This window comes from Calypte anna, chromosome 12, assembly GCF_003957555.1.
Source record: "Calypte anna isolate BGI_N300 chromosome 12, bCalAnn1_v1.p, whole genome shotgun sequence".
NCBI lineage: Eukaryota > Metazoa > Chordata > Aves > Apodiformes > Trochilidae > Calypte > Calypte anna.
In genome coordinates, this window is record NC_044258.1 from 5,150,972 (window position 1) to 5,169,653 (window position 18,682).

At 45.4% G+C, this 18,682-nt stretch overlaps 1 protein-coding gene across 2 annotated transcripts in view; it reads right to left on the bottom strand.

Moving 5' to 3' along the window:
• The window catches only part of HEMK1 (HemK methyltransferase family member 1), a 30,069-nt gene extending 11,531 nt beyond the window's left edge, over window positions 1-18,538 (bottom strand). Inside the window, exons 1-4 of one of the 2 annotated variants that reach the window (XM_030458710.1) lie at window positions 18,424-18,538; window positions 15,803-16,249; window positions 15,250-15,341; window positions 12,827-12,920 (exon numbers count right to left, since the gene is read on the bottom strand). In XM_030458710.1, coding sequence (XP_030314570.1) covers window positions 12,827-12,920; window positions 15,250-15,341; window positions 15,803-16,063 — 447 coding nt within the window. In that variant the 5' untranslated portion in view covers window positions 16,064-16,249; window positions 18,424-18,538. Of the gene's footprint in view, window positions 1-12,826; window positions 12,921-15,249; window positions 15,342-15,802; window positions 16,250-18,354 lie in introns of both variants that reach the window. The other variant, XM_030458711.1, reaches the window with a different exon arrangement.
• Between the last annotated feature and the right edge of the window lie 144 nt (window positions 18,539-18,682).

Below are 18,682 nucleotides of genomic sequence, written 5' to 3' on the forward strand. Positions count from 1 at the left end.
GCTCAAGAGGGTACAGGAAGAAGCCCATAGGCTGGAGGGCACCATTCTGAGAGGCCTCTCTGAGACCATAGAACAACTCAGGTTGGAAGGGACCTCTTAAGGTCATCCAGTCCAACCTCTCTGCAGAAAGCAGGGACACCCTAAGCTAGATCAGGTTGCTCAGAGCCTCCTCAATTCTCACCTTGAGTATCTCCAGGGATGAGGCCTCAACTACCTCACTTGGCAGCCTCTTCAGTGTTCTACTACCCTCATGGTAAAGAACTTTTTCATAATATCCAGTCTGAATCTACTCTTCTCTAATTAAAAAACATTACCACTTGTCCTATCACTACAGATCTTTGCAAACAGTTCCTCTCCAGCCTTCCTGTAGGCCCCCTTCAGATATTGGAAGGTCACTCTTAAGTCTCTCTGGAGCCTTCTCTTCTCCAGGCTGAACAACCCCATCTCCCTCAGCCTGTTTTCACAGGAGAGGTGTTCCAACCCTGATCGTTTTCATGGCCTTGTGTGTCTTCACTGCAACATTAAGTTTGGTGACTGATACCTTAAGCTAGCCTCAGCCAGGTATGAGGAGTCACACTGCAATGCACTACTCTGGTCACCATGTCACTGTTGGCACTGTCCTCCTAACAGAGTTTGGCTGACAGTTTCCAAAATCCTTGTTGCTGCTCTAGGATTCCTTTCCTGTTCGACAGTTGCAGAGGAAAACATTCTTACAAGCTTTCAACAGTGAGAAAATATTAGAGGGCTACAAGCACTCAGGGAAAACCAAACACTTCATCTACATGTTTGAAGGAAAATGGCTTTTGCCTTTCTGCTCCCAGCTCCAGATTAATCAGTCTGAAAACTCTTCTGCAATGGAGACTGCCAGAGATGGTAACCACAGGTGGTTTGGGGAAGCAGGTGCTGAGGATTCCAAGACCACACAAGAGGAGCCACTCAAAAAATTCTGCTCAGCCATTAAGTCACTCTTTCAAATACCAATCATTTCTGGTCACTTACAAATATTTCCAGGAAATCAGTACAGTAATTCAGAAGAACCCTCTCCCTTCAGGGCTGATCACAGCATAGCACAAGTTACTGATTACAGATGTCCAAATGTAACCTCCATACAGTAAAACTATTGACAGCATTTATTAACTTCCTTAAAGTTTAGCATTAGGAATTTGAAGCTTGGAGTTTTCTAATGGAACTTCTACTTTACACATTCCACAGTGAAAGTATTTTTAAAGTGCCAGCCAAAGCTCCTATTTAATTATAACTGATTTCAGTTTTTACCATGTGTATATTTACCACATTAGTATCATTTAGGCTTTATGTCCTACTTCCTGACTCCCTTGCCTTACTGTCTTGGTTATTTCATATAATTCTTAGTGAGGCAAGGGCTAGTTCTTTTATATGTGTTTATCACTAGAGTTCAAAATTAAGAGATAATAAAAATAATGTGATCATCTAAAGAAATTATATCCTGTGCCAGACATTAGTATCTCACTACAACCAAAAAGTAGTGTAAAAAATTTCTTTCATGAAATAAATGTGATTGCCAAACAGAACAAACTGTATAGTAGCTGGCAAAGCAGGGGAAAAATTTACAAATACAGATTATTTGATGTTGAATTAAATTTGCAGTGATGTACATATTAAAAGCAAGAAGTAAAGGCAAAACAGAATGCACTGGAATAAGACATTTTCTAATTCTGCATTAACTGGCTCTGATACCATGGTCCTCTTCTTCACTTACAGCTTTCACATGAAAACCATATTGCCTCAATATCTGCAAAAGAATCAGGGCAACCCAGCAACAGTACAGAGTATGTCCAGTTATCCCAGTGCCACTGCCACTTATTATCAAGTAATTCAAAATAATTTTGAAGTGGTATTCTTCAGATTCTTGGTATTTTTCATCTTTCAGCAACTGATCCAGCCAAAAGCCATGCTTCTCCAAGCACACTATCATCTCCAAGATGCCACCACTGGAAAAATGATAAATTACAGCACTTTGCAGAGCACAGCAGAATCGCATTCAAATGTCATCTTGGGAGACAAATTATTTCTGGCCATGCACCAGTGTTTACATGAAGAGTACAAAATACCCTGCAAGACAGACATTCCCTGCCTCTGTACAAGAATCTGACCAGAGCCACAGCTGGGGAAGAGCAACAAAGAGGCAGAAAGTGGCAAAAAGAGAGAGATACCAGACACAGAAGCTCAGACAACAGCAGGCTGTGGTCTTTACTGTGCAGGATACCTCACATCTTCTCAGATTGAGCAGATTCAGAACACAAACACCTGCTAATATAATGCCATCGTTGTTAAAAGCCATCTTAACTGTCTGTTTGATCACCAGCTCTAAAGGCTGAGAGATTAAATTATAAAGACTCCACTGGGAAAGAAGAGAAAACATTTTGGGAGACTAGGTAATTAACCTTTGGAATACATTAGGTAAATTCTTCCCAACCTGGCACTCTGAACTGAAATGGCAGGCTGCTCAAAAGGGCTTACTGTCTCTCACACCATTTACATAATTCAATTCATCAGAGAGAGAAATGTCCTTCATTACAGAAAATGCTGTTTTGGATAAAATAAAGACCTGACAATCAGGATGTCTCCATAGTCTCTAAAACAGGGAAATGAGTTGGCTTGCTCTGGTGCCTTATCCCTGTGACCTGCTGACCACTTCAGTACCCTTCACACATTTATCCTGACAACTCCCATTTCCGAGGTGGGCAAGTGCAGAGCAGTGATTATCCCAAACTCATCAAGGAGGACTGTGGCAGAACAGATCACTGAGCCCAGTGCTCCAGAAGGCTCATCTGCACCTTTCCAATGATACTTTAGATCATGGAAACAGTTCTCCCCCAAACTCCAGCTTGGAACAGGCAGGTCTACAGCTGTGTGAGGGCAACTGACCTCCTGCAGAAAAGCAGAGGCCACAAACATCAGAACAAAACAATCAGATTCCCACATCATCTAAAGAAACTGTGCTTGGCTGCTCTTGAACTGGTTTTTTTGTTGTTGTTTTTTCAGTTGTAGACAAAAAGCTGGAAGAAAAAAAATAAACCCAAAGTGTTGTATTAAGGAACAAGTAAAATTGTAAATCAAAAAAGTATCCTAGAAATGTGACCCAATTCTATATTGCCCACAGCATGCTAACCACTGGACAGGATAAATGCTCATCCACGGAGTTCAAATTATTGCTCACAGTATGTGTCAATTGTCAGTGACAACACAACCTACACTAAAAATCCTGCTTATCAGTGCTACAGATACTGGCAGAACTACTTTTAACCTGGAGCCTGGAGTCCACAGACGTGTTATTTCTGTCAGAGTGGGAAAATGGAACATTTTTAAGATCTTTTCCCCTCAAGTCTGTACAAGAAGCTCCCTTCCCCAGCAAAATCCAGTTTTGGAAGGAGTGGACAGATTAAATAGCAAACAGACAAAACCAGAGGAAACTAAAAGAGTCTCTGATTTTGCTGGCAATGGCATCAAGGTGGAAGGGAAGAGACCTGGACTGACTTCAGATTCAGATTTCATTCAATAGGTGGGTGCAGAGAGATGTTCAAGCAGCTGAGAGGAAGAGATAGGTATCACAGGGAAAGGTGAGCTCAGCAGCCACTGCTGCTCCTTGAAGCAAACCTTATGAATGGCTAAAACTGCCCCACAGCTGCCGTCTCCCACACAGCTTGTAGGATTGGCATGAACCTTCCCAGGCCATGCCAGGGTGCTCCAGAGCTTTTTCATCTTCTGTTTCAGGCAGCCAGCATGACAGCCATGGTGAGAGGCTAGGCTTAGGAACAGGGCCAACTAACAGCTCTGCAGTTATTACTGTGACTAAATCCCAATATCTCTGCATGTTGCAATCTCCCTTTGCACAGCAATAATCAATGAAGCTTCCCTTCTCTCCCATTTCACAGGATTTAGTGCAAATAAAGCAGCTGTCAAGCACACCAGCCACATCTGAAACCTGTGCATTCATGAGGCAGTAAGGTAGGTGCAAAGCAAAGTTGCAAAACCCCTTTCACCTGGAAGGGTTTTTACACTGCATCAGGCAGGAGGTGATGAAGGCATCAAGTGATGGGTTTTGGGGGACCTACATTTTGTTGTTTAGCACAAAACAGAGTGGAAAGAAGGTATCTAGGCCTTCTTTGTCTTTGTCAGAAATCAATTTAAAAATCTACAGGGGAAGATGCAGAACATCCTTGGGAAGGAGAAGGGTCCTGAATAGCAAAGGAAGAGTTTGCAAGGACTAGAGGAGATCTATTGCCTGTGGTTCCTTATACAGGTGACACAAAGATTTGCTTCCCATTCTACTTAATATCCAGCACTCAGGTTCTCAAGCTTTTGTCTCTCAGCCAAGCCACTCACAGCCTGTTCTCACCTTGCAGTTCCAAGAAGTCTTGCTTCACTGCCAGATTCACCCTAAATTCCTGCCATCATGTATTTGTTCCTCCCCCCATCTGCCACAAACACAAAACTTTGCAAACACCTCTGGCTTCCCATGAGCCTCTGCCTCACCCTTCCACCCTCAGTTCCTGTTCCCCAACGCCCCCAAAGAACACACTGGTGTTCTGACAGGTTCGTGGTATTACCCCCCCCTCCCTGTGGCCAGGTCTGTAGTTCACTGTATTTCTCGGAACCGCAGCTGCACAGAGAAAGCGTGAGGACAGTGTCTGCCAGCACCAAACCACAAGTTCCACAGCTGCACAGCTCCCAGCAGCAGAGTCAGGAACCTTTCAGCACCAAGACATGCAGGGGGAATTAGCAGAGATTCTGGCTGCTCAGCTGTGGCTACAGAGCTGTGCAGAAGTTCAGAGCGGAGGCAGTCACGCTACGGTTCAACAACAGTGAATGACCTCATCTGTTATTTCTGTGATCAAAAGTACAAGGCTAAGAAAAACAGAAGGAAGGGAAGAATGGGAAAGTCAAGGGTGCCCTAGAAGCACCCTTTAGTTTGGGCTCCACATGCTCTGGAGAAAGTGGGGAAAACAAGATAGCAGGGGTATGAGCCATGGTGGCAAGAGGTCCCAGGCTAGCAAACAGGATGAGGAAAGCAAAAGACACATGAAAACCTGGGTAACCTTCTCTCTGCTCTCACACACTTCCTGGGAATGTTTTACTTATTTGTGTGCTTTCCAGAAACTTCTGTTCTCAGAATCCAGGACTTTCCATAGAGCTTGATCTGATATTAACCAAATCACTGTTTGTCCAAATCAATCGTTTGTCCATTTGGCTGCCAATTAGCACATGACAAAACACCAGGAAGCCAAGCTGAAACCTAACTCCATGGCAGTAGCCACAGAGCAGCCACACTGCCATGTGCCCTTCTTCCAGAACTGAGCCAGCCTGGTGCTCAGAGGGCAGCCAGCCTATGGACAGCCCCTGCAAGGCACTGCAGTAGGAAAGAGAAAAATTACAGATTCATGGAATTGTTTAGGTTGCAAAAGACCCTTAATATCATCAAGTCCAACTGTTAGCCACCACTGCCAAGTCCACCAATAAACCATGTCCCTAAGTGCCACATCTATACATCTTCTAAATCCCTCCAGGAATGGTGACTCAACCACTTCTGGGGCAGCCTGTGCCAGGGCCTAATAAACCTTTTGGTGAAGAAATTCTTCCTAATATCTAATCTAAACCTCCCTTGGTGCAATGTGAGGTCATTTCCTCTCATCCTATTGCTTGTTACTTAAGAGACTGACACCCACCTTGGAACACACCTCTTTCAGGGAGTTGTAGAGAGTGAGGTCTCCCTTCAGCCTCCTCTTCTCTAGGTTAAACATCCGCAGTTCCCTCAGCCACTCCTTGTAAGATTTGTGCTCCAGACCCTTCACCAGCTTTGATGCCCTTCTTTGGACATTCTTCAGCATCTCCTCTATGTCTTTCTTGTAGTGAAGGGCCCAAAACTGAACACAGCACTTGACGTGTGACCTCATCAGTGCCAAGTACATGTGGACAATCACTTCCCTTGCACAAAGCCCATGAAACTCCCCCTATACATGTACAGAAAAACAAAACACCAGAGCAACTTCAGGAGCCACTGATCCTGAAATAAAAGGTGGCTTTAGGCAGAAGCAATGACAAACGGACAGATACAGGCACACCTAATATTGAGGTAGAGGTTTGGTTTCCCTGTCACACAACAGAAGCTCCTGATGCATTAGGGAGCCATTTCATGTTGGAGAAGACGCTGTGACAGCACCCAGAAATTACTTCACCAAAAGGCAGGAACCTTTGCAACCCCTATGTGCTACTGCACAGTTGTCACATCTAAACACAGCTGGGCACAGATGGGGTAAGAAGAGTGGACCAAAGTCACTGTAAAAAAGCTGCACCTTGGGTCTCTAGCGCAAACTTCCATCTAGGTAAAGCTCTCTAGAAGCAAGGCATTTTCCTTCTCTGCAGATACTGGTATAGACCACTGCCAGCTACAACATCTGGACAGATGCACTGAGCCAGCTTGCTAATCTCTAGCTCTGAAATTCTGGTTACTTGGATGTCTGAAAGAAGCTAGAGAACAGGAAGTGGATTTTTTTCCCCCTATTCATGTGGGAACCCTGACAAGTCCCATTCCTCCTGTTACAGCTGTTCCAGAGCTTGTTTTTTCTCCAGTTCTAGTCCTAAACCCTGTTCTAACTGCTGACGAGCTAAGATACTCAACTGAAACTCACAGAAATAGAGATTTTTTCAATCAGAAAAGGGAGATCAAAGAGCTAAAGACTTCATAGAGTTCTTTTAGGGGGAAAAAAAAGGCATTGACAACACAGAGATCTGAAAATGAGGAAAGTCTTTATAAATTAACCAAGGGAACAAGTTTGTGCATGACTTCAAAGAACAGCTGTAGCTTCCTTTGTCTTAAGCACAGACTTTTAACTTTAAATCTGTTCTGGAAATCACCAACTGTGAAGTAATCCTCTGTTCTAGCAGAACGTTTTTTTTTTCTTGCATAGGAAGCCAGGAGAAACTACTTTCATAGTTCATCTTGGCCAGTCAGCCAGGAACAGTCCTGTTTCTTCCTCTATTTCCACTTGAACAAGAAGAAATCTCTCCCGGGAAAACATCCTGTCCTAATTTTAAAGTAGCCAGTAACAGACTCCTGCTAAGCTGTTTCAGAAATTAATTACAGTCTCTGTTGAAAATGTGCACCTTTCATCTGGCCTGCATTCATAGTGCTTGTTATAAACTTGTCTGTGAAACCAAAGAGACTTCTGATATCAAATCTCTGCTTCCTGTGCCAGGTAATTAACTACTGAGCTTGTCTTTTGATGAGCTAAACAGTCTTTCATAACAAGGCTGATTTTTTCAGCTCTCAGTCCATCTACCAGTTCTTCTCCAAGACTAGTTTTTAATTTCTTTCTCAACTACTCACTAACATAACTGGACATAATATATTTGCAATTATTTCACTGCTGTAGTACACACAGTATTTAATCCTGCTACATCCTCTCTCACCACCTGCAACACACCAGCCTGTGGGCAGCCCATGGGAAATGGGTGCTTGTGGTCAGCCATAAGAGCACCAAATCCTTCTCCCCTCAGCTCTTCTAACAGGGGAAGTCCCTCAGCCACAAGGCACAAACTGTAATATTTATTTCTGCAGATATGATCCTACTGAACACTTGTGCCTAGCTCAAAGTGCATTTCCAATTGCTCTGCAGAAACAACAGGTTCCTTTCATGTTTTCCAGCTTATATATCACAGCTCCCTTTCAGGAAATATTGTTTTCTTCCAACACACTGATAAATACCCATCATATGGGTAAAATCTGATTGATGAGGCCATAACACCAACTTTAGAATATTTGTTTACAGACATATTTTGACAAAGAGAAACTAATTTTTGATCTATTAAACAAATATTAGGGAATGTGAGAATCAGGAGACTGAAGCATCTGTATTATGAGGAAAGGCTGAGATCTGGGTCTGTTTAGCCTGGAGAAGACTGAGAGGAGATCTGACAATACTTATAAAGATCTAAAAGATGGATGTCAAGAGGATGGGGCAAACTCTTCACTGGTGCCCAGTGACAGGAAAACAGGCAATGGGCACAAACTGGAACACAGGAAGTTCCACCTGAACATAAGAAAAAAACTCCTTTCTTTGAGGGTGACAGAGCATTGGAACAGGCTGTTCAGAGAGCCTTCCTCTGGAGATACTCAAAACCCACATGGACAGGGTCTTGTACAGCCTGTTCAAGGGTAACCTGCTTTACTAGAGGGATTGGACTAAATGATTTCCAGAGGCCTTTCTAACCCCTACCATTCTGTGACTCTATGATAATACCCTATGGCATGTGTGTTCAGTATACATCATATGAGTATACATATATATCTCAAGAAAGAACCTGATGCTATGTATAAGGTAGGGCACCATTTTCCTTTTCATTTCCCAAACAGGAAAGCCAAGGACACAGAAAGGAGAAGCTGCCTTCCTTTGAAGAGACAACTGGCCAGAGGCAAAACCACAAAGAAAAAAACCAAAAGCCAGTCTCCTGACTCCTGATCCATGGCTGTAATCCACTAGACAGCATGACCTTCTGAACTTCTGAAAAGTACCCATCTGTGGCAATGAAATTAGGGAAATGAAAGGCCATTCTGCATCAAAAGCTTCCTTTTAGCACTGATTAAAATAGAAAATGAGTACACTGCTTTGACATAAAGCACTGGAGAAAGGTCCCACCTTGCAGTCTGTATATTTACATATATATGTCAGGAAGCTAAAATCCTCCCTTTTCTCTGTGCTTGACCTTCTTGAAATGTTAATGATTATGTTTAGCTAGAAATAAGATTAAACTTCATAAAGGTTTCTCTGAGCAAATCTGCTTCCGAAGTGCTTTTGAAGAGCACCCCAGCACAATGACTGCCATTCAGCTGGCAGGTGTAAGTAAACAGCAATGCTTTAATTGTACTGAGCACATTATCATGGGACAGAAACAACCTACCTTAGGGAACAAGTTAGAAGCTTAAAAATCATATGTGGAAAAAGAATTAATTAGGCAGTGACAGGACTAAAAAGTACAAATGCCACAAAGATTTATGTGGTTACACAGTAAGAAGGCTTTCCCGCTAAGGGAGCAGGCAGCACCAGAAACAAAGAAAATACTTTTCCCCTCTTAAAATACAAAATTAGGAAGATTTGCTGTCAGATGATGTAACGCAGGCTGGGCAGAGACAGACTCAAAAGAGGATTAAACAAATTAATGGAGGGCAGATCCATTAGTGATTATGAAGTGGGATGGCCCCAAATCCAGCTTTGGCTAAGAACAGTCCTTAACTGCTGACTGTCAAGAGAAGGGGGAATCCTTCCATACTTGCCTTTTCCCTTGTAATTTTGTCCCCACCATCTGCTACAAGCCCCAAACAGACACAATATATTGAACTAGACAGACCAATATAGTCTGACTAACTCATTTTTCTTGCTCTCACAAGAGATTGCTGGCACAATATTTTTTGCATGACTACTAAAAAATGTTCTGCATGGCACAGACTTGTAATTTCTTTATCTAAGATGTTTCCCAGGCTAAACACACATCTGACCCTACACTGTGCTTGCTTTACAGGACAATGGACTGTTCTCAAAACACATCCACCACTACAAAGCCAAGACTGAAGTAAAATTGTGTAAGGTGTGAGCTTGTGCTGGGAACACAACAGGTTAAGGATGTCACCAGGGGACACCTGGGTGGCCTGAGGGTCAGAGAGATGGTGGTACTGTTAAAATGCTCCTAAGCAAAAATGGAGCTCTCCATGCAGCAGCTTTCCTGCAGCAAAAAAGAAAAATTCAGTGTCTAAGAATCTGAGTCTACCCACACAGTAGTTGCAAAAAATAAAAAGAGACCATTTTTGTTTCCACTGAACAAATAAGCTTTCATTTGCTTTAAAACACATCTGAGGGAGGAAGAAATCAGAAACACCAGAAATCCTACAGTAATTAATAGGAAATAGAGCCATTAAAAACTCGACGAGCCCAAGCCTGGAGTGCCCTCTAGGGGTACCAGACTGGAGAGCAGCACACCCCAAACGACTGTCAGTGCTGGACCAAACCGCACCTTCCCTTAAGGAAATCATGGTCAGGCTTCATGTATCTGCCTGATTAAAAAAAGGAATTATGTAACTATGGTTTGCTGAGTTCTCCTTCTCTTTGTCCTATTTTTCCTCTTATCCATAAGGCTGCTGCAATGGTAACACAGACCAAACTTTAAAAGGCCTTGCTTTGGAAAAAGGACTTCCTTTACCACCAATAGTGACTGAGCAATATTGCAACAGGGTTTCCTTGACATTACAATAATAATCACATAATAAAGATAATTCACTAGACTGAGGGCAACCCTAAACTTTGTCCCAAACACGTCCTTCCTGCAGAAGCCTGGCTGATGGTCACATGAGGAGAGCAGGAAGGACACCAGATTCTGCAAGCCCTTCCAAAACCAGTGAATGCCTAAGGCAGTCATTCCAAGCTTTGCTCACAGAGGGCCAGGTAACTGGAGGCAGGTGAGACTAAGGACTGCTTAACAAATCCCTCTTCCAACCCAGTATGTCTGTGTTCACAGAAGTATCTATCAGCCCTTCCCACCAAGAATTTATGTCTGAATGCAATCAGCTTTGCTATCCCACTCTCAGAGAATAAACAGGATCTGATAGTTTCCTAATTCTGGCTGCCTGTCCCCCTCACCACTCAGATTCCCACGGAACAGAAGAACGAAGCCACATGCGCTGAAAAAATATTCCCAGAGGGAGCAAACAGGAGAGGGTTCAGCTACCAGAGACAACAGCACATACCACAAAGGGGCAAATTTCACTCAGGCAAAATTAAGCAGACAACTGAGCTTCTCTCTTTGCATGTGTCTCTGCCCGCAGGACTGAGACAATGCTTGTGGTTTATGTCTTACTGTGTTTGCCTTCATGCAATTGCCCAGGCATCTGGGAGCAGAAGTCGTAACCCTTCTGTTGTAGCATGGAATCACATGTGCACCATGAAGATGGCTCCTCTTCTCTTCAGGCTTTGACTCAACAAGCAGGAGCATTTGTAGAAGCTACAGAAATGTAACTTGGAAGAGAATTTCGCAGCTGTTTGTGTATCTGCACCAGCAAGTCCACTTACACAGTCACATTTTCTTGGACAAGGACCAGGCATGCCATGTGGCTACTGTGTGCAGTCACAGGCAAGCAGCTTGACTGTGGCATATTGATAATGAACTGCTTCCTGAAGATATTTACAAATATTATTTCGGGAAAATTTTCAGCTTATTTGTTTTAAGAATAAGACAAATCCTAAACAGAAAAAGAGCAACAGATGCAACTAATTTCAGTGTTTTCGAAAGGAGATATTTACACTGCAGTTTTAGAGTCCAGTGAAGTTTGGAAAAATTACACTGTGATGAAACAAAACACCAGAAAACCCCAACACAATCGCACTGCACAAAGTTTTGAGTCAGGGGTGAAGAGCCTTTCATTCCTAGCTGGAAGAAAAGATCTGGACACCAACTTTGTGCAACAGGTTACACAAAACACACAGCTCCTGGAAGCAGCAAATGCCTAAAGCAATGTCCTGCCAGGTGCTCCTGGATCTTGTCCTTGTGATCTTCCTGGCCAAGTAATCTGCCCAGCACCACAGACCAAGAAAATTCAGATGCCAACAGAGCTCCATCCCTGAGCTACCACCATAACCTTCTGGCCTTCCATAATAAATGTGCTAAAAAAGTGACTTCATAGTAAGCACCATGACACATCAAGTAAAGTTTTCCCAGAGACAAAGTTTGGGTTAAGCTGTTTATGCCACATTTTTGCACCCAGGGTACATTAAGTGGTTTCAAATGCAGTCATGATACACAGCACTGCAGTTCAGTTTGGGCCACAGAGATCCTTTTACCAAAATTGCTCATGTGGATGCAATTAACAATGTCCTCAGGCATAAGCCACCCTGGCTTCCACTCCACACAATAGCTCTTTGTTTGAAGCCAGGCACTGCATGGAGAGAATTAGAGCACAGCACCAGGGGAAGCCTTGTCAGCAGATATTTTGACTTGCAGAACATGCAAGTTCTCCCTGGTTTTAATGCTTAACTTGCATCCATGAATCAACGGGAAGTCAGAGGTTGGAAATACTTCTCATATCAACTGGAGCAGAAATCCTGTTGACCATAACAAAGCTAACCATCACTGGGCTCCAGCTATCTCCAGACTTAATCACCACAAAGTGATCAAACCCACACACAAAGAAGAGCTCATACCTTCTCTGGACACAAGCATCATCACTACAATTTAAATGCTAACAGGTTCTTAATGAGATGTTGCTGATCCAGAAACCACTGTGGGGCCATCAGACAGGTGGCAGGTGCCATTTCCTACCAGCCTGCACTGTTTTATTCTGCACATGGACCAACAAGCTCACTGAAGTCCATTGCTGTTTCCCAGTAGCAGCTTTCTAGTACTGCAGGCTTTTGGTAACAACCTCTGGACAGCTTCAGGATTCTTAACCTTGTATTAAAGTACTAAACCACTGGCATACAGCAGTACAGGTTTTAAACTCCTGGGAGTCATCACTAGAGCAGAAATAAGGAAAAAAGCCAACTCCTTCCCTCGATGGAGAAGGATCTCTGTGTACCTAAGCAATAGGTTAACTTGCAACATCTCTGAGCCAGGAGGAAACACTCACCAGCATCAGTTCCAGATCACAAGCTTAGAATCTCCCTGTTCCAAAAGAAGTGACCTGACCTGCTTGTCACTACAACTTCACAATATACAGGAGATCTTCTTATCAATGCCACGATTGTATTGTGTGTTGTACTTCATAGCTTCAAGCCCACCCTCACTATATTCCCCACATTCATACCTCTGTTTCAGGCCGAGGAATGAATACTGGGGGCCTCATCTTCAGAGTCAGGTCCTGGAAGTCCCACTCACCAAGCACGTACTGCACCGGCATCCTGGGGCAGGCAAAAGCAAGAGTGAACACTTCAGGACAACACTCTGGAACACAGAACATTTCCAGCACCAAGCTTACCTTATCACTAACCACATAACCCTTCTGAGGGGAGCACCTAAACACCCCTAAGCCTCTCAGCTGCATGTGCACTTGATGGGAACTATGGGAGCTCCATTCCCCCAAGAATTTGTATCAAGCAAACTTGGGGGACTACAGGCCAGTCAGTTTCCCCTCAATACTGGGGAAAGTGATGGAATTGTCCTAGAAATTGTTTCCAAACATACTAGGTACAGGACTGGGAGTGGTCAGCATGGATTTGAAAAGGGGACATCATTCCTGAAAGATCTGACAAGCCACCCATGACACAGTGACAAACTCAGAGCTTGAGGAGAGAGTAATCAATACTATTTATCTCAAATTTCTTAGTGGCTTTGATACTGTCTTCATAACATCCTACCACACAAGCTGATGACATACAGGTGAGGTGGACTGAAAACTGACTGAACCAGAAGGCTTGGAGAGCTGTGTTCAGCAACATGAAGTCCAGCTGAAGGTCAGTCACTAGTGGAATACTCCCAGAGTCAACAGTGGGGCCAATATAGCATAAGATGTTCATTAATGATCTGGATGGAGGGACAGAGAAGACTCTTGGCATGTCTGCAGATGACAGCAAATTCAGAGGTACAGTTAGGAGAAATATCCCATTATCTATGGGACAGTTCACAGCTATCTCAGGAGGCTGGAGAAAAGAGCTGACAGGAATTTCAAGAAATTCAATTGAGAGTAATGTGAAATCCTACAAACTGGGGGAGAATAACACCATGCACCAGTATAGGCCTTGCAGAGAAGGCCCTGGGACTGAGTGGACAAGCTGACCATGAGCCAGCTCTATGCCCTTGCAGCAGAGAAGGCTTCCTGGGATGAATTAGGCAAAGCATTTCTGGAAGGCTGAGGGAGGGAATCCTTCCCCTCTATTCAGCACCAGTAGAAAACATCTGGAGTGCTGGGCTCCCAGTACAGTAGAGGCATGGGCATACTGGCATAAGTCCAACAAATGGCCATTAAGGTGATTAAGGGATTGGAGCATCTGACATACAAGGAGAGTGAGGACAGTTTAGCCTTGAGAAGGGAAGGCTTGGGCTCGGGGGGCAGATGAGGGAAATCTCCTCAATAACCATTTGTAGCTGGTGAGATGGAATAAGAAAGATGGAGCCTGACACTCCCCAGTGGTATCCAGTGAGGAGAGGCAAAGCACACAGACTGAAATACAGAAAATTCCACTTAAACTAATTTTTTTTTCCCCCAAAACTGTGAGGGTGGTAAAACACTAGAACAAGCTGTCCAGAACAGGCCTCCATGATTCTATAAATTTTGGGGACCTGTTTTCAGTTGCTGTGAGGCACCACACCTCATGTCTTCACGCAGAACAGCAGATATTTGTTGCAACCTTAACAGCACTTGTGCGGAGCATCATGCAAGTCAGACAGCTCTGGGAATTTTGCATTTCTGCTCCTAACATAAGACTCATGAACAGCAGGAAAATTTAAGGAAAGATGGGAAAATTTAAGGCACTCGGATCCTACAAACAGTAACCACTGCCAACACCCTGACTCCCTGAGAAACCCTCACATCACTGTCTCTCTAAGTCACAGTAAAATGAGGATCCCCATCACAACCACACTCATGTAAACAAGCAGGAGGAAGCTCCCTCCAGGCATACTCCCAACTATCTTCCACACTTCTAAATGATCCAAGTTCCTGAATATTCCCTCTCCCCACAGACTGCTTCCCAGGTAGCTCCTTCACACCAAATCCATCTAAACTTTGCACTAGGAGAAGCCCTCACACAGGGCAAGCAAACAGAGGACAAATGGAGACCAAAGCTACAGCAGCCATGAATCCCTCTCAACACCAGGGAAATCTGTCTGTAGACAAGGCCTAGAAAGGAAAGCACAGCAACAGCACACCCCAGTATAGGGTGGGCAGCCACAGCAAGTACTGAATCAGACAGAAGGGCCATGGCTGAATTTTTTAAGCACAGAAGGGTTTAATGAAAATGTACCAAACTCCAAGGTAATATAGCCAGCTTCCTGCTCCTCTGTAGCATCCCACAAATCATCTTTGCTCCCAGGCAGGACAGAGAAGGGAATTGCTACATAACAACAGCAGCAAATACCCATCATTTGAGTCACCATGAGAGACCCACAGAACAGCTCCTTGACATGCCAGCTGCTACTGGTCTTCTGCATTCTCTCTGCTACCATTCTTCTGTCTGCATTAGGACTGAAGGAAAACTCTCAAAAGGAACAACTGTAAGAGGGTGCTCCTACCTTTCTAGTCGCTTCTTGCTCAGCTGCTGGATTTGCTCCTGCTGCACTGCTGTAAGTGGAGTGTGGAGGCTTTTGTAATTCAAGCTCTGAAACTGAAAATAAGGTCACTTTAAAATCTGCCCACTCGTGACACTTTGATGTCCTCTGCACCCCAAAGGGCATCCTCTAGAGAGGCCCAGTATACTAACAAACACAGATGCCTGAGGCTGCTGAAGAGATGATTAGGAGAACCTATCTGCTTGTTTAAAAACAAAGTCTGTTCTGCCATTCTTTTAAGGTTAGAAGAACAGGTAAAATTAAGGATCAGTCCACCAAGCAAGTCAGGGTACAGTGTGGGTGTATGTATCACAGGTTACATTTCAGGCTCTGCAAAAGAAAGCAAGAGACAAAAAGTGTTCTACTGACATTAATAAACTATGCCTCACTCCAAGGAATCTAAGAAAGGAAAAGTTAGTTGTTCTACTTTCTAGAAGTGAGATACAAAGAAGGTAAGAGATTCAACCAAACAAAGTGAGAGGCATGCAGAGACCTTATTGTTTTCCTGTTACTTAACTGTTTTTGCTCCCAGAACAAACGAGACAATATATTCACTGGACTCTCGTGCTTCAGGTATCCCATTTCCCTCAAACACCTTCTGCCAGTAGCTGACCATGTCAGTGGCAGTCACAAGTCCAGGTCTTACACTGCAGCTCTGCCTCCAAGATGACCACTCTGGAGTGAGGATGGGATCTGTACTTTTAGCCAATGCCCCTGACACTTGCTGAGGTGAGAGACCCAGCAGTCTCCTGAGCAGTAGGTGGGTGAGGCACCTCATTGTTTCAAAATCAGTTCCTATCTTCCACACGTGTTTCTTGTTTCCCTCAGCTGGTGGAGTCAGTGCAGAGACTCATGGAACACTCGGTGCTACCACAAACCACTGTGGCTAAGCACCAATGAACCACAGTCAGTTGATCCTCCTCAGGGCAGCATGAAAATGGCACTGGTTTGTAGCTCCTGTGGCCTAGAAAAGAAGGCAAAAGAACAGCCTGAACTCCTTGGGCTTGCATGTCACAGGTTCCCCTTTGGCAGAATGCAGAATGCTCACCCTAATTCTGACCCACAGGTACAAAACCAATTACTTACACACTAGGAGTAAAAAAGGATTACCCCAAGAAGACTCAGGTGACATCTAACCAGCTCTGACACTGCCATCCATGTTGGATTTTTCAATTTTTTCACAGAACTGCCCATCTCCACATGCCAGAGCTACTAGGAGGCTGGTTCCACACCCATGACAGAGCAGAAGCAAGTGTGCCTACACACAGGCACAGCACTCCTGCCTGTCCTTGGTCCCAGAGAGCCACAGACACACCAACCTTCAGCTCTAGCCCTTTGCTCTCCACCCCATGGGTAGGTCACCCTGGTTCCCTGCAGGATGACCTTCAGTTTCTCCTAGATTTTTGTATTCCTCTCTCTGTTCATAAACCACAAGTCCTATGTTAGCAGCTGTGCTCACAAAAGACCATGACTCCGTAGGCCAAGGGTCTCCCACATTGTCACCATCCTGAGAGAGCAGACAAGGGGGGCACAGAGGTGCTAAGAGCAGAGGAAGGAGAAAAACTCACAAGGTACAACTAGAGGGACACTTGAAAGATGCAAATACCAAAAAAGCCAAACCCTGCCACAGGGAAGTCAGCATCTTAAAGGGGAGAACAGACAGAGGGAAGAAAAATAAACAAGATGACCACAGGAGGCAAAGGAGATGAAGCTTTACAAAACAGCTGCAGCCTATCAGACTTGGAACTCTGTGAGACAAACAGAACAATAACCCCAACTTCCTGCTGTGACCCATCAGAAACAAGGGCCCCCCTCCCTTCTGACTCACAGTCCATGGAGCCACTGTGGGTTCCCCTGGTTTCCCTCAGTGCCCATTCCCATTCAGCTGTTGATGGCTTCTTTTCATCACTGTCTCAGAGACGCCACAACCTCCCCTCCTCCAATCCTTCCAAAATAACATGACACAAACAACCAAATGCCTCTCCCAAGCAGCCAGCAGCACCCACAGTTTGTGACTCTGCCTTGTGAGAGTGCTGCTGCAGTGAGATCTGGGGAAGCTGGGTCAGCTCCCACCTGGGCAGATGCTAACACTGAACCCCTACAGCAGCCCTGGACCCTGCTGCGTGGGCCACCTCCATAGGCAACACTGTGACTCAGGCACCCACTTCTCACCTTTAAAATCAAACCAGAGTCCATGGAAGCAGGAGAGGGATTACCCCGCAGCAAACATCTGACGACTGGATTACCTGCTACCTCCTGTCAAAGCTCTAGAAGCCCAGAGATCCCCTTCTTATCATCTTAATTACCCCCAACAGAAAGGTTAAGAAGCCCCTATAAAAACTTGCATTTATGCTGTGCATAAGCAATCAGACAGCTTCAGGGTTTACCTGAGCAGCCCCCACTCCAAGGCCCTGTTTAGGACATACTGGAACAAAAGTAACACTAAAGTAATAAAATATAAACCAATAGTGTTGTTAGGGAGGCAGATAAGACACTGATTGTCCACAGCTAGGACAATGCTGCCACTGCTGCCATTATTAACAAAGGAGATCAGCTATTGGTGCGAGTTCACTGCCAAGAACTGTCCCTGTATGCTACTTCTTGGTGCAAGTATCTGTTTGCACACATTTTTTTCCCAGTAGTTCTGTGGTTTGGTCCTCCAAAGCCCCAGCTTCCCACTGCCTGTAGTCCAGCATGCACACTGGTGGCAGTCCCACACAAGGCCCCTGCCCTACGTGACCAGCCTTGCACACGGGCTAGGGCAGATCGAGGCTTGTGCGGCACAGCCGATACCCTTCTGCCGCAGGGTCAGCGGAACCGGCCCCAGCACAGGCCCCGCTGGCCGTACCGGTGGAGGGCGCACCGGTCCCCATTTGCCAGCCCGGGAGCTTCTCACTCGCGCCTCGCTTCACACACGGCCCGGCGCTCCGGCGGTAATCGAGTTCCACAGCACACCGGAGCCCGGCTTTCTTTCCAGCTGTCCCGGCCTTCCCTGCACACTCAATACCCAGACCAAGGCCGGGCCCCCCGCCTGGCCTGCACGGCGGCGCTGGCGCAGGGTGCCGTTACCTGAGGGGCAGCAGAGGGCCTAAGGCCCCCTCAGGGGCGAGCGCGCCCACACGGCGACACCTCCCTCACCTCAGAGCAACTGCCACTGGCGGGGCTGGAGGCACAGCCGGCTCCCGGGCAGATGAAACCGGGACCGTGGGCAGCCGCCTCCTGCAGCAGGCTGCGGGGAGCTGGGGAAAGGGTGCGTGAGGAGAATCCCCGCACAGCCACAGCGCTCCCACCGCTCACCGAGCGCCGCCTCAGCCGCCTCACCGCCTGCCTGCCCGCCGCCGCGCATGAGTGGCAGGCGCAGCGACCAATCGCGAACCGAGCCCTGCGGGAGCTGACC